This window comes from Pelobates fuscus, chromosome 5, assembly GCF_036172605.1.
Source record: "Pelobates fuscus isolate aPelFus1 chromosome 5, aPelFus1.pri, whole genome shotgun sequence".
Classification (NCBI taxonomy): Eukaryota; Metazoa; Chordata; class Amphibia; order Anura; family Pelobatidae; genus Pelobates; species Pelobates fuscus.
Window position 1 is genome coordinate 333,199,237 of NC_086321.1, and position 16,988 is coordinate 333,216,224.

General features: G+C 39.2%; 1 protein-coding gene across 1 annotated transcript in view; it reads right to left on the bottom strand.

Annotated features, from left to right (window-relative positions):
* Nucleotides 1–7,807, bottom strand: part of ASIP (agouti signaling protein) — a 178,720-nt gene extending 170,913 nt beyond the window's left edge. The window contains exon 1 of the mRNA XM_063453258.1: nt 7,596–7,807. Within this exon, the coding sequence (XP_063309328.1) occupies nt 7,596–7,629 (34 nt within the window). The 5' untranslated portion in view covers nt 7,630–7,807. The remainder of the gene's footprint in view (nt 1–7,595) is intronic.
* Nucleotides 7,808–16,988: the final 9,181 nt, after the last annotated feature.

Below are 16,988 nucleotides of genomic sequence, written 5' to 3' on the forward strand. Positions count from 1 at the left end.
CCACTTTGGCCGAGGTTCCCTTAGTGAAGATACCATGGGAAGACAGGGATATAAAGATACATGAAAACAAGAAGCTGTAGACATAGAATTGAAAAGACAGATCCACCTGTATGAAATTGGGCAAAATGTAAAACAAGCGATGTCAGGATTCTAGAGAATGAGATAATGAGAAACTAGCCAAGGGGTCAAGATGGGTGGCACAGAATGGTCGGAAAATTAAATACCAGGTGGTAGAAGAGTCAAAACTACAGGGGTCGAAGCAAACTGCAAACAACATGCAGAACATAAAAAAACACAAATGGGGAAGCAGTCATATACAGGTGTCTCTAATATGCACAGATGTGCTTCCATCCTTATTTATGTAAACCAATGTAGATATGTCGTATAAATGGCACCGGGCTTAGTAAAGGATCACCACAGTGTCATTGAAAAGTATTACTGAACAAGACATGAAAGGACCTGACATACATTTCTTAAAAAAGGTGTCAGAGTAAGCGAGAAGAGACTTCAAGGAAGCCTCAACTCCAGGTAATGGGACCTCTGGAAGCTATGTGACAAGTATTACGATACTAACATATGCAACATATATATATTTATATGGAGTAATAGGATGACTTAGACAAAGGGCATATAAACTAGTAGGAAAAGCTACAGTAGAGTTTTATTGTGCAATAGAGAGAGTGTTATATGGTGCGATAAGATAAGTTATATAAATTTATATATGTAGGGTGCGTTACTAGAAAAGTTTATTAGAATTACATTTGTTTTTAGAGTGTTATAAGTTATATAAGTGTTATAGCGGGGTATTATATGATAGTTATAGATGTGGAAGTTTTGTACTGAGTAACATGAGTGGATACAGGGTGGGGTTGTAGATCACCGTTGCCTGAGTGGTAGGGACAGCGATATGTTGTAATAGGACGTTTTTTTTTTATAAAAATACTTTAAGTGAAGATATTGAAGGAGATAATATGATGAAAGATATACAGGGAGGCTATATGATAAACATATGGGCTGATCGAAAAATCTACATTACTCTGTCTTTGATAGAATAAATCCTTTGATTTACCAGTGTTAAACATTTTTTATATAAATGTAATAATTTGCGTCAAGCGCGAGAATCCTGTTGAAAGACCTGTAAGCTTATTGAGGAACCTTGCGTAAATATTATTTGAACTATTCGTGCGTGAAAACAAGCTGGTGTTTTCAAGTGCCTTGCTGTATTTTTCTGGCTTTGACACATCTTGTTTTGTTGCTGTATGCATTTGATGAATGTTCTCCTAAATCATTTCTTCCAAGTTTAATATTCCCAGTTTATGACCACAAAAGAAGAGCCTGGGGCACAAGAGGCCAAATCTCCCTGGCTTCCAAAACATATTAACTACTTAGAGACCAAGCAAAGGTAAGTGTCAGCTCGTAATTCTAAAGCAGACCAGGAGATAGCCAATATTTCTTCTTAAAAACGTTTATTTAGATTGTGTTGTATACTGTTAATTAACACATACTGTGCAATGCTTAAAAAAGTTATAAACTGCACAAAAATTGAAAAAAAAACCCAGTAAAAAACAAAAGAAAACCAACAGAAAATACAAAGACATTATATATATTTCACCACTCTTACAAATTAAATCTTATTTTATTAGATGTTCTGTTTTTACATATTTGATTAAAAAAATGTTAAGAAAAATTATTTGAGCGAATGAGTGTTTTCTGGCATTAGATATTAAAATAGCATGTACTATATTTATGTGTTGTGATGCTTTTTTTTTATTCAAGAAACTATATATTTGGAAGAAAAGCACAGCATAAATTATTATTGAAATAATTGGCATTAATATTATTTAATCAATTGCTGTTATGTGAATGTCACCTCTTTAGTGCATTTGTATGATTTTTTTCCCTACAATTAATTGAAAATGAAAAATGACAATAAAATGAAAGTTTTGAGATTTTACTGATTTTTAAAGAGCTGGCATTTTCATATTTAAATATTGTCCTTTACATTTACTTATTTAAGTAAGAGTTACCAAAAAAAAAAAAAAAAAAATACAGATTCTTTATTTAACTATAAATTAAATTATACATTTAATTATTACTTGCCATAGAACATATATTTTCTCTCATATTTTATTCATGGAAATGTAATGTTCACTTTTTTTTAATTAGCAGTGCCATTGTGAAATTTATATAAAGTAATATACAGAAAAATAAAATAGAATAATTATTTAGGAACAAGAAACAAACATATTAGAAACTTACATTTTAATCAGAAGCATAAATAATTCAAAAATATTCAAAATCTAAAACACATAAAGTGACTATTATCTTTGTCATAACTGAATTTTTACTTAGACCACCCAAAATGTACGAATTAAACACTCATTTAGCAGTTAGATAAATATAAACTGCTGATTTCCCTATTGAACTATTTATTGATATTTAAGTTAATCTATATTTTTTTATATTTATATATTCTACACATTAAATAATTTAGGACAGATTCAAATGCAAGTTAAAATTGCACTAATAATTTCACACTTTATTACAAAAAGTAAATTTGTTATTGTCTTCTGTCAAGATTGGTTTGTTTGGTGTTTCAACATTTATGTTTATGTGTTTTGTATTAAAAAAAATGTGTATTTGCTTTGCAATTGTATGTACAGGAACATGCAAATTATTTCAAATCAGTTATAAATATTGTTTAGAAATTTGTCTTGTTAATGTTATGTTTCTCCAATAAATAAAATATAATTTTATACAAGCAATAATTAGTCATTTTGTCGATAAACCACATATATCTAGGTACATTTATGTCAGAAAAAAAAAACCCACACTTTATAATTCCGTTCATTCAATGCCTTATATCAAACCATCAATAGACATAAGTTTGACCTGGCTGAATGTGTCCTGTTCGAGAGACTTTCCAAAACTAGACACGTTTCATAATAATAACATTTAGATGTGTTTTTTCCCCCAGATATCCAGCTGCTAAACTGCTTTAATTAGCATTTACATTTTTATAATTCTTTTTCTTTGAACTACTCAGGAATTCAAATATTTAAAATCATTCAAAGTTTGATTTGGGGCAATTTTCTTTTATCCCTTTTTGTAAACCATATCATATTAAAAAATAAACATATACTGTATATACATATTCCAGAACGCCCAAGTTTTAAGAAAACTCACATGTAGTTTCAGTTTGTACTGACAAATATAGACAACTTGAGACATTTGACTGAAATCCTTAAGTTAGAACAGTTTCCCTATATTGGTAAGGGCAATTTCCTTGGGTGTAAAAGAATTTGGAGTTAAGTCATATAATACACAGGTCATAGGATACAACCCCCAGAACAGGCGTAGGCAACCTTCGACACTCCAGATGTTGTGGACTATATTTCCCCTGACGCTTTGCCAACACATTGTGGATTGCCAGAGGTTGGCTACCACCGCCCTACAAGTTACCTTGAAATAAACATGATAGATCTGTTGGACCAATTCACTGACAGCAGACGCCAGTTCCAAAACCTGAACCAAAACAGTACAGCTGGAAAAAAAAAAGCTATAATTATGTTGAATTTGAGCTTTTTTCAAATTTTACATTTACAGGTTAGTTACAAGTTACAACAAATTCTGCATCTGTTGTTATAAAAGTTAACGGGGAAGTAAAAGGAATGTCGCTCCAGGACTTTCAAAACATCTAATTATTTCACAAATACTGGGTTGAAAATGAAGGTGTAACAGAATGACAAAAAGCTACAGATGATATATAGTTTATAATACTATGAAATACAATTTCATATAGTTTACAAAATAAACTTTTTTTTTTAAATACTGCAAATATTGTTGTATGGACAATGATCGAAATGAAAAGACTATTAAAAAATGTATGCCATAAAAATAAAAAAATAAATGGACTTGGTCTATATAAATTTTATACACAGGACATCAACCTGTGCTAGATCAGATTTTGTTTTCTAGAAATGTCGTTCAAATCTGCAAAGAAGAAAGTATTAAAAATATATTTCAACATCTAGAAAAGTCTAGAACAGTCTTACAAATTTGCGCAAGATATGCAACTTGAAAAATGGATAGCATTGAGATTAATTTGCATTCGCACAAAAGTAATAAACTTAACACTAGCTCGAAACAATAATAGCCCAAAGCATTGGATCTAAAGGGTCTAAAAAAAAAAAAAAAAAAAAAACTTCAAATCAAGAGGAAAAAAGAATCTGACGGCTGACAATTTGAAGCTAAACAGATCTGAAAGACCAAAACGTTATCTAAATAAAAAATCTTGTTTAAATGCCTGTCAGTTCCTCATTCTACAGAATATATTATTGACCAAGCAGGAAACATTATATTCTTGAAAAAGAAGAGGAAAAAAGGCTCGTCTACAGAGCGTCTAGACTGTTTTCTACCATTTTTTCATTTTTTTTAAATCTGTGTAAGAAAACTTTAAATTATACATCTGACAATAAGCCACACATATATGGATTTAAGCAGAACTGTATCTGTTTTGCACAATCAGTTAGCTAAATAAACTTTAATGATTTTTCTTTATATTCATAATAATTGTCATTTTTTTTTTAAATTTATATTATAAGTTTGGCTATCCTGGCACACCTACGGCAGTGCAGTGTATTAACCCCATACAGTGTGATAAACGTAGGGACATGTGAGGGTACGGCACAATAAAATAAATTTTTAAATGGTACTGCATAATTTTAAAGTAGATGTCAAAGCATGCATGAACATGCTCGGGACATCAAGGGGTTATGATGTTGCATTGAACATGAAAGTGTTTGTCGTACTTACCTTTGCTGCAGTACTCAACCCAGTAAATGCTTTAATAGTGTTTACTGGGTTGTGAATGAGTAACTGTCACTCACATAAAAGTGTAAGTTCTGCTTTAATAATTAATTGTCAATCTTACGACTGTCTGGGCATAAGAGCATAAGTTGGCAAACATCCACATTGGCAAGCTTAACTGGCAGTGCCAGACAGCAACACAGGAACATTTGTCAAGTGTCATCCAAAAAAAAAAAATGAAAACTATATTTATAGTCAAGATTTCATACACAACTCCGTTTCTCTCTACACGTTATTGTTTACTATTGCTTATACACTTTGTTCTTGAATGTCACGACTTACTTGTGAAAATTCAATAAAAATTCTGATAAAAAAAAAAAAAGATTTCATACATAAGAACAGTTTCTAATTTTTACATGTCGTCAAAAAATAAAATAAAAATATATATATAGATATTTGGTCCTCAACATACATACTAGCTGATAATGAAATAATGTCACAAAAGCAAAACAAACAAACAAACACAAACAAACAAAAAGACAAGCAAAAAAAAGACCCGGATGTAAATGGTAAAATGTTTTCTGAACACTATGACATAGGCTGCATTTCCAATTAAAGGAATTCCATCATTCTAAGTATGCAAGCAATACAAGCACTCTGTAATCATATAAAACAAACTAAGCAATACAAGCACTCTGTAATCATATATAACAAACTAAGCATCACCCACTGATCTGGTATATTTACTGTTTTTTAAAAAGAAAACCAGCCCATTTTAACTCATATATATAAGGGCAGTATGTCAAACGCCCTGAGAGAATATCAAAAGGACATAACAAGTATATAGCAAATAGTAAATAGATTCAATGGGGTTTATTTACTAAACACTGAATCGCAGGAAACTTTAAACCAATTTAAGAAAAAAATAGCTGATTCTAAAAAAAAAAAATCTCAAACTCAGCTTCAATAAACACAATTTTAAAATAAATCTGAATAAACCACTTTTTGGTGGATATCTACCATCATATGTATCTCTCTATCTATCATGTATCTATAAATCTATCTATCATCTATCTATAAATCTATCTATCATATATCTATCTATCATCTATCTATCTATCATATATCTATCTATAAATCTATCTATCATATATCTATCTATCATCTATAAATCTATCTATCATCTATCTATAAATCTATCTATCATCTATAAATCTATCTATCATCTATCTATAAATCTATCTATCATCTATCTATATATGTATCTATCATCTATCTATCTATAAATCTATCATCTATCTATCTATATGTATCTATCATCTATCTATAAATCTATCTATCATCTATAAATCTATCTATCATCTATCTATCTATCTATCATCTATCTATCTATCTATCATCTATCTATCTATCTATCATCTATCTATCTATGTATCTATCATCTCATACTTCCTGATTTCAAAAAAAGGTGCAAGTACTTTAGACCCCCTATCATATAAGAGTTAGAAACTTTGTATGTGCCAAGATTGCATCCACAAGCCTTTTGGGGACATGACGATTATCATAAACAGATATCTGACCTCATGAATTATCTGTCAAGTTCAGGGCTACCAAAAGTATTTCTAGTTCTGAAGTTTCACGCTACCAATAACATTCAAGCTAAGAGGACGCAATGATTTGGCTCAAACTGATTATACAACGGTTAAATATCAAATTTATGCTTATTAATATATATATATATATTATTTTAGGTTACAAAGTGGTAACAAAACATCCTACCCTGATTAACAGATAAAACCACCAATTGCTTTCTGTCACACCCTGGGAAGGACTATTTTGCTTTTTAATATAAGAAGAGCTATTTCAAATGATTTGCAGAGCCTCTACCTGTGTCTATTTATCATTACAAAGAAGTATAACATCTGCTTTTATGAATGATCTCTAAATCCACAACGAGGGTCTGGAAATCCACAACGGGATGGGACCAATAGCTATATTTTAAGAAGAAAGAACAGGAAATAAACTATATAATAAGCATTCAAATTATGCGTTCACATAAATGCACAATGGGATTGTGAGGCTTAGCCTTTGACACAGTGTCGTTTTCAAATGATGTTTGAAATGTCACGGATACTGCCTGGAACATGCAGGTTCACCTCAAAATCAACGTGTAGAATCCATTATATTTCTCATCAAAGAAAAAGGACAAAAAAAAAAAAAAAATAAATTAAAAAAAAAAAGTCCGTTATAGATTTGCCCAAATATATCCCCTGATGGGTGACTTGCTCCTACAAATGGAGAATGGTCGACAGAGGGTTAAAACTGTTAACAGAAGGACACAATGTCCCAGAGGAAGAAATTTGTGTTTTAGCCAATTCCCACTTAACCATTTAAGTTCTTTGTTGTTAAACCCAAACAATACATTCGTGTACTGTGTGTTGTAAAATGCCTTTCTTGTTCAATCCAACTGTTACCACACCAGGAAGATGTTAATGGAGAAATATGATGGGATTTGGTCATATTATTACAAAATTCAATCACAAAACTAGTTGTAGTAATCAAACACTGAGCACATTATATATATATATATATATATATATATATATAGAGAGAGAGAGAGAGAGAGAGAGAGAGAGAGAGAGAGAGAATCTTTTTTTCATTTGCAAACAGGAATCAAAATAAACACACTCACCCCTGTAATCAAGGAGTGATATTCAATAAAAAGGCGACTTAGCAGGACTATCGGACAGAACATAGAACGCTTTGAAATAACAAACCACACCTACCTGAATGGATATATATGTAAGTGTACAATCGCATCCGCTTTCTCTCTCTTGAAGGTCAAAGAACGCAGACTGGAAAAAAAAAATCTGCAAGCAATTTCCAGTTTAAAAAAAAAAAAAAAAAAGTATAGGAGCAGAGATCAGTCTCACACCATCAGTGGAAGGAACAAGAAAAAAGTACAGTAAATGTATAAAAGCTTTTCTATGTGCCTGACAAAGTTCTCAGGCCTATCCCTTTGAAGGGAAGCAGTAAAATGTAATATACAGCTCTCTAATTTAAATTGTAATGTGTATGACCGCCGAAAATGGTCGTATCGTTGAAGGTTTTGAATTCAAACTGCTTACAGATCAATTTCAGGACCATTCACCTTTCGCTCTTCAGAAAGCAGACACAAGATTGGAGTGGCTAAAAGGATCTAACTCGTGTTAACCTGGAATGAGCGCTAGGCAGCAGATGTTCGAAAGTTAAAATGAGTCCCTTGCCACAAAGTTTGCTGAGTCTGTGCACTAAGCCCGTTGTTGAAAGTAAGTCTATATGAGGGGTTCAGAGAATCTGTAGAATGGCAGATTTACAAGGGGGAAAAAAAAAATCTGCATTAACTCAACTGTTGCTGAATGGTATTTAACACCTTGAGATGATTAATTGGTAAACGTCTTCCTGAACTAGGATAATTTGCTCAAGAATGCTGAAGTTGAAGAGGTTTGATTCAGACAATTGAGACAATGAGAAACAGAATTTTATACAGTTCATCATATTGATACGCTGTGTTCTGTAACTCCTTTCAGTATTAACGTATGTAACTTCCCTTTATAACTCCTCCTGATACTCCCCCCCCAGGCTAACTGGTGAGATTCCTGCCATTGTTCTTATATCCCTTCGTATGACTCTTTGGTATAATGATATATGTCTCCGTATATTTACAATTACTATTATTTATATAGCATGAACATATTATGCAGCGTTGCACAAGAATCACTCTATACATTTTTCTGATTTCTAATAATAAACTCTGAGCACCTTATATCCATTGTTTTTATTACAACTAATGATACCATTTTATTCATACTTTTTTTTTGTAGACAACAATGACTGTTAAAGTTGAGCTTGTGCTCATTACGACCGCTTGACATGGCGTTCAAGCGCCACCCGTCCAATTATACAATTTTATGACTCCTGCTATTTGTGACAAATAAACACTTATTTTAACTCCTCCTCCTATATTATCTGATATTGCTCTATATAACACTCTCTCTAACTCCTCCTATTGTTCTGTATAACACTCCTTGACATGGAGTCTTACACACTAGCTCCATTAATGCCAAATACCAAGAGGTGTCCTTCAAACCACTAAGCTGCTGGGCCAAGATCTCGGCATACTTAGAGAAATGTTGCGAGAACAAAACTCTGTGATAGCTCCATCAGAGACCCTGGGAGTCTGACACCCTCTCTAGTCCTATTTCCCAAATCTACACTCTCCCTTGCAACAATCAGTGGCATCTCCAGGATTCATATTTAGGGGGGCACACTAGGGGCCAGGGGCAAAAGGCACCTGGCACCTGAGTTTTTTCAGCACTTTGCTAAGCCGCGCAGAAAACATTAAAGCCGGTCGCCGCGGGGAATGAACAAGCTCACTGACACATACATGTTCACTACAGACAAGCTCACTGATACACACACAAGCTCACTACAGACAAGCTCACTGACACACACAAGCTCACTAGAGACAAGCTTACTGACACACATGCTTACTAGATAAGCTCACTGACACACACACAAGCTCACTGCAGACAAACTCACTGATACACACACAAGCTCACTACAGACAAGCACCAACACCCCTCAACGCAGCTCTAAAAGAATTCAAAAAAATATTCCTGTTTAATGCCCGGAACTGCATGTTCCAGGTGTTGGGCGATATACATTTCTCATCCCTGATACAAACTGCGTGCTTAATACATATATGCAATATAGGAAGTGACGTACATGTAATACATACATATACTGCTTAATACATACACAAACTGTACAGTAGAGACATACACTGCCTAATACACACACACACACAGTGTAATGGACAAACAAACACTGCCAAATACACACAAACACACACAGTGTAATAAACACACAAACACTGCCAAATACACACACTACTTAATACACACACACTGCCTAATACACATACACACATGTACATACTGCGGTCGCAGTGGTCGCAGCTGTGACTGGGCCCGGTATGTGTGCCAGTTTGCTAGCCTCTTCTCCTGGGGGGCCAGGAGCTGGGTCAGGCCCCCCCAAGGCTGGCAGTGGTGTCAGCAGGCGGGCGCGTGAGGGAGCATTCTCCCCTGAGCGTTCTCTACCCAGCTTCCTCGTGCGCACCGCAGTGATGCTGGAGCCAGAATATGACGTCATTCCGGCTCTGGCATAGGTAAGCGGCGCGCGAGGGAGCTGGGCAGAGAGCGCTCATGGGAGAATGCTCCCTCGCTGCCTACAGTGACCGGCCACCCAGCAGCACCACTGGACCCCAGGGAAAGATGGAATCACTCAAAGGTAGGGAGGCTGGGGGATTAAATTTAAAAAAAATGTGTGTGTGAGTGTTAGTGTTGGTGTGTGTGTGTTTAATTTGTGTGTGTCTGTTTTTGAGTGTGTGTCTGCTAGTGAGTGTCAGTGTGTATTTGTGTTAGTGATAGTGTGTGTGTGTTTGTGTGTGTGTGTGTGTGTGTTAGTTGTGTGTTAGTTTGTGTCTGTTATTGAGTGTCAGTGTGTTAGTTTGTGTGTCAGTGAGTGTGTTACTGTGTGTGTCTGTTAGTGAGTCTGTTTGGTGTCTGTTAGTGAGTGTGTGTTTGTCAGTGAGAGTGTATGTTTTGTAAGTGAGTGTGTATGTGTGTCTGTCTGTCAGTGAGTGTGTATGTATGTCTGTCACTGAGTGTGTGTTTGTTAGTAAATATGTGTTGTGTGTCTGTTAGCTAGTGTGTATGCGTCTGTTCGTGAGAGTGTGTGTGGTTAAAACCCCTTCAGCACTTACCTTTCTGCAGCGCCGGGCTCCCTTGGCGATCTCTGGGATCTCTACGCCCCGATCCGCCTCTCAGCTCCGAATGCGCATGCGCGGCAAGAGTCGCACGTGCATTCAAACCTCCCGTAGGAAAGCATTACTCAACAATTAGCATCTCCTCACTTTGATTTTCATAGTTAGAATCACGGAAGCGCCTCTAGCGGCTGTCAGTGAGACAGCTACTAGAGGCTGGATTAACCCTCAGTGTAACATAGCAGTTTCTCTGAAACTGCTATGTTTTCAGCTGCAGGGTTAAAACTAGAGGGACCTGGCACCCAGACCACTTCATTGAGCTGAAGTGGTCTAAGTGCCTATGGTATGTATGTGTATCTGCATGCACTGGCGTACATACCGCGGTCGCAGCCCCAGGTGCCAGCCGCCATTTGTTGCGGCCCCGGCCAGCGCTGAGTAAGCGCAGGGGGGTGGGCCCACGGATCAATTTTTGCACCGGGGCACCATGGATCGTGTGTACGCCACTGCATACACACACACTGCCTAATATACACACACAGCAAGCGTCTTCCCTCACATACTCAGGTGGGGGCTAGAGGCACTGGAAGCAGGTCAGTCAGTGTGGTACCTGTTCTGTGTCATGCTTCCAGTCTTTATGTGGTCCCTGCCACCAGGAACGGGACAGATGAAGCAGCACCTGGAACCTTCTCCCTCCCACTGGCCTTCTCTTCAAAGGACTTCTGGAGGCAGAGACTTGGTTAAATTACCTCATTACCAAATTACAAGGAGGAGGGCTGCAGCAGTGGGGGAGGGCGCCAGCAGCTGCATCACAGGTGGAGGCGGGGTCTCTATGTTCTCCGTGAATAAACACAGGCCGGCATAACCTCATGGGGGATTCAGCCTGCATTACAGCCACTGCGGGCGCCCCCTCTCACAGAGTGCCCTAGGCAACTGCATAGTTTGCCAATAGGAAGTGCCGGCCTTGCTAGCACTGGAGGCTGTGCCTGTGGGAGAACTGGGAGGCCATTTTCAGGCCTCTTTTTGCAGGCCTCTGCAGAGCTCCATGTGGGGGCGGAACTTGCGTACAGGGAGGCTATCTTCCATGCAGGGGCAGAGCTTGTGTGCCGGGGAAGCTGCTGCACAGTGGCGGAACTAGCGTAGAGAGGGCCATGGTGCTAAAATTGTTTTGGGCCCCTGAAGACACATGCCCATGGGGTGGCCCTGTGCACAGGCCACTCAATGGGCCCCAGTGTAACAGCAAGATTAGCACTGCCTGTAGTTCCACCACTGCGCCTTCCTTATTACAGGCAAAACACCTTTTCACGGAAACTGGAAAACCTTTTTAGGAGATGCAAGATAATTTTCCATGGTGCTTAGAAGGGGATGTGTGTGTATATAGGAGTCTGTTTGTGTTGTACTATAATTAACTAGGGGCTGCACATGCTCACCTTATAGGAGCTTTTGAGATTGTGTGTGTGCTGAGAGGGCCTGTAAAGTGTGTGCACCTAGGGACAACAGTGTGAGTGTATGTATATTGTGGTTGCATTGTGTGCTTATCAAGGACATGTAGTGTATATGTGTGTATGCAATGGGGTGTGTATGTGTGTGTGATTCAGTGTCTAATGGGGTGAAGTATGTATGTATGTATGTGTGTGTGGGGATGAATGTACGTAGGGATGAAGTGTGTATGTGGGTGAAGAGATAATGTGTGGGATGGGGTGCACTGTGTGTGTATGCAAAGGTGTACTCTGTGTGGGTGGGAGTGTACTGTATGTGGGTGGTTCACTGCCTTTGAGTGTGTACTTTATTCTTTAGTAAGAGTTTTAACAAATTCCCCTTTCCCTGATCTTACCTTGCAGGGTTTTTGGTGGCGCAATAAGATCTGTGGTGGTTGAGAAGGCTGCCTATCCATCGGGTACAGGGGAGGTCACAAGATGAGAGGTATCTCTCTTGGAGATCAGGCACTTACACATACTGACCCCACCCCCTCCCCACACAGACTGACCCATACACACCCACAGACTGTCCCCTACACACACACTTGACTCCCACACAAAGACTGACCAATGCACACACACAGACTGACCCATACAAACCCACAGACTGATCCCCCCCACACAGACTGACCCATACACACCCACAGACTGTCCTATACACACACACATACACACAGACTGCCACCCCACACAGACTGCTCCCACACACACAGACTGACCCATACACACACAGAGACTTGCCCCACACACACAGACTGCCCCCACACAGACTGACTAATACACACACACAGACTGACCAATACACACACACAGACTGCCCCCCCCCCCCACACAGATTGACCCAAACACCCCCACACACCCCCACAGACTGACCCATACACATTACCGAATATCCTAGACTGCGTTCATTTCACCCCAGCGGACAGAATAGCTCCTCTAGTTATTCAAAACTGATTCATATTTGTTTTTAGATCTTACAAACATTTCATACAACAGCTGCCATGCTTTCCAGATATGAGATCATAGCAAACAGAGGAATAAAAAAAAAACCATAAATATTTGTAAGACATTTATCGGTATCCCGCTGTTATTCTACTATATGTACAACTATTACATGCTAGACAATATTTTACAGCCAAAAAACTTCAAACAGTTCCTTTAGAGTCCTGCAAGAGCTTGGAAAATGTAGGGAGAGCACAACTGGTGTAGATGCGTGCACACTCTCTGGGAGGTATATATGGTTTTTGTAATAACTTGCTGAGCCTATGTGTATTGGCGAATGTTTCACTGTCCCGCTATAACAAATAGATTTAAAGCTGTCAGTCTAATAATTGCAGTTGTATAAATATTTTGATAACATGCTGGGCTCTTCATTTCTATGTCCTGTTCTCTAGCAGTGAATGTTTTACTGTCCCTGGATACTGCTGAGGTATGTTTACAACTTAAAATTATTCTCACGCTGAGGTTTAGGTTGTCTTAGAAGAAGATGAAACATTTGGTTAATTTGACATTTCTCTATAACTTTGTCCAGTACACTTTTTGCCTACGAACAATATAGGACCATAAAATTAATCTTAACTTAGAATGTTATAAATTTTCGCCATACTTATACATACTTATACATGTCATACCAATATACACTTAAAGTTTTATTTAGGCTTTATTCAGTCAATAAACAGTAATGCATATATTTTTAGATATAACAAATTATGGTGAATTAAAAAAAGAATTGCTAAATTCTGTCCAAAATTGAAGATTATACTAGCTTTAGTGTACTAATAATCTTAATTTTAGTAATGACAGGAGGCGAATATTTGCATATCTTTCTTTACTGAAAACTCCAGCAGCATAGAAACAGTAACAACCAATCAGAGAAAAGATATGGTGCCCATAAAAGGCCCTGTCTATGACATCACTTCCTCTTTCTTTGAAGCGAAACAATAAATAGCAACAATAAACATAATCATATTACGTCAACAGTTCCACAACATATTAGAATAATCAACTCCAGTAGTTCCGTGATGTAGAGTTATGGGAGGTGAGTATTTGTCTTGAGGAGAAGACGTTCACGCTGTAAGAAAAAGAAAAAGGTGAAAGGACTCTGGCGTGATAACTTGTCCGCATACAATAAACATTAAGAATCTGATATACCAATGGATACTAGAATGAGTAACATATCAATATATATTCATTCTAAAGCAATGATATTTAAGAATCTATAAATACAACATAATTCAAGGTACATGTCTAATTATTCAACCTATACAAGTCTCTCAAGCCACATATCTAAGTAGCAAACATACAACCATAACGTACTTACCTTCCTGAACATAAAGTGTATATTCTGTTCAACACGAGAAAACATGGGAGGGATCCTATAGGGTGGGAAATATTCGCCTCCTGTCATTACTAAAATTAAGATTATTAGTACACTAAAGCTAGTATAATCTTCAATTTTACCACATGACAGGAGGCTTCATATTTGCATTTTTAAAGCTTAGAATTGACCAGTGTGAAGGAAGTATGAGATGTTTGCCGAAATAGAGCGTTCTAAACGTACCCTCTCGCGCTCAAATTGCGCATCGTGTAGTGTCGGTTAGGGAGGCGACGGCCGAAAAAGACTTGTGGGGCCAGCGCTCCCTTGACCGAGTGGGCTCCGAAACAAGGTTCGACGCCCGCCAGATGCAATAGCCAGCGGCTCCATCTGGCCAGTGTAGCGGTAGGCACCTCTCCATGAGGTTCCACGTAAGAAGTCAGGAGTAGACCCATCGCATGAATACGAAGGGGGAATGATTTCGGTATACTCCATTAGCGTTCCGACCACACCTAGTTTGGTGTCTGACACAAAGTATGGGTATGACACCGAAGATGAACTGGACTTAGTTCGTCTCGATATGGTAAAGGTAATCCCATCTGGCGTAATAGAGAAAACCATTCATATCGAAAGCCCTAACGTTCATCACCCGTCTAAATAAGACGAGGCATAACAAGAGGGCTAGTTTGGCTGAAAGTTGTTTCCGTGACAAACAAGGATTGTCCTGCTATTCCCTCAAGGAATCACAGCACCACATCCACCTGCCAGAGGTGTGAATACTCTCGATAATTCGGCACCCCGTAGTAGTCGACAACCCCGTGGATCTTGACCTACTGGTCCGCCCTGTACCGGAACGCGCGCCACCGATATGGCGGATCCGATCACGTTGAGGAATCGATATGACCGCCCCAACGAGACCAGGTGTGACAGATAGTTAAGGATCGGTGGGGCAGGTGCGGTAAAGGGATCGGAATCCCTTTCCACCCTACAAACACTCCAGGCCGGTCAAGCAGAAAAATAGCATTTCCTGGTGCCGGGGACCTGAGTCCCATCAGAGGTCTTAGTTGATGCAATAGGTCGTGGACATTTCGGGAGGCCCTGAAATCGTCCAGTCCACTAGTGCCAGTCGTCCTTCCCTGACAAAGGAGTGGGCTTCCCCTGAGGTCCCGTCAAAAGCAGAGGGAAGGTAGGGAGTGGTAGAGGGTCTTCGCGAGACGTCCCCAGGCGATCCGGGAAATCACGGTTGGCATTGTCCGAGGGGTGTCATGCGCATGAGCGATATCCAGTGTGTGTGTGTGTATCGAAGCACCCTTGCCATTGTGGAGAGCGGTTGGGTCCGTTTGCATGGGTTCATCCGCCACTACGTATCCGGAGGAAGAGTTGGATCTAGTGGTTGCATGAGTGACCAGCGTGTATGTATCTAGGCAGCAGTCGTTGCATGGCCCCGTAGTGTAGTGGGCCAGGGAATATCGATTGTATGGAGGAGGAGAGGAGGAGAGGGATCCCACCATCCGGTGAGTATTCTGAGAGGAATCGTATCCAACCTTAGAGCGTGTCCGACATCCATCCGTATAGGGGTGATCTTGTCGGGGACCGACGCGGAACGTAGTTCTCCAAGCCGATGTCGAAACGAGGAATTGACCCGACACAGATGGGGGAGCGATTTGTCTGCGTACTACCAAAAAACCCGTGGAGTCCAGAACGTGGACGTCACTTTGACTGCAAACGTAGCCTGGATTCGCAGAGGGTCAGCAAGTTTTCCAGGTACCCGAGACATCGCACGTCCAAATTCGCGGATGTGAGCCCTCACCGGCTTCAGTAGCTTTGTGGGTACCACGGAGTCGTAAACTGCTGTGTTAGTCCTCATCACTGGGATCGGAGGAAAATTAGGTAGTGTAGGGTAGTGGATATTGACAAGTATGTGTCCTCGGGGTCCAGATGTGTAAACCAGTCGTTATCGTTCAGGAGATCTAGTAGAAGGTTGATTTTCTCTATCCTGAAGCGCTTGTATACCACGTAGGAGTTCCCTTGATGATAGGATGGCTCACTAGCAGATGAAGCGGTTGGTGGTTCGGTTCCGCTACCAACCAGTCTTCCCAAAAAACACCTTTCCCCCAAGGGGTGTGGAGGATTTGCTTCAGCGAGGTTTGGACTAAAGTTAGTGTGGTGGGTAAGTTCCCGCTGTCAAATAGTAGGTCTTGTGCTTCTGGGCTGAATATTAGTCGTGCTTACATTCCACTTCCTCAGAAGGCGAGTTGTCTTTGTGTGTGTGATCTATTATTGTCCAACGTGCGTGCTGGATAGTAGTCTTCTTTGTCGGAAGATTGTGGTGGACCGGGTCGCGAATTCCCAGTGTTCCGTCTACTTGGTCTGTTCAATGGGTGACTTGCCTTAGACCTTAGTGGTGGGGGGGTTGGAGCCCTTCTCTTGCCGTTTTTACATGAAGGCTCATGGGGCTGGGATTCAAACCCACGCCTCCAGAGAGACTGGAGCCTAAAACCAGTGCCTTAGACCACTCGGCCACGCTACCTTGCTGCTGAGGTCTCCAGCAAGCAGTTTGGGGCAGAGCTCATAACAAGAAAAA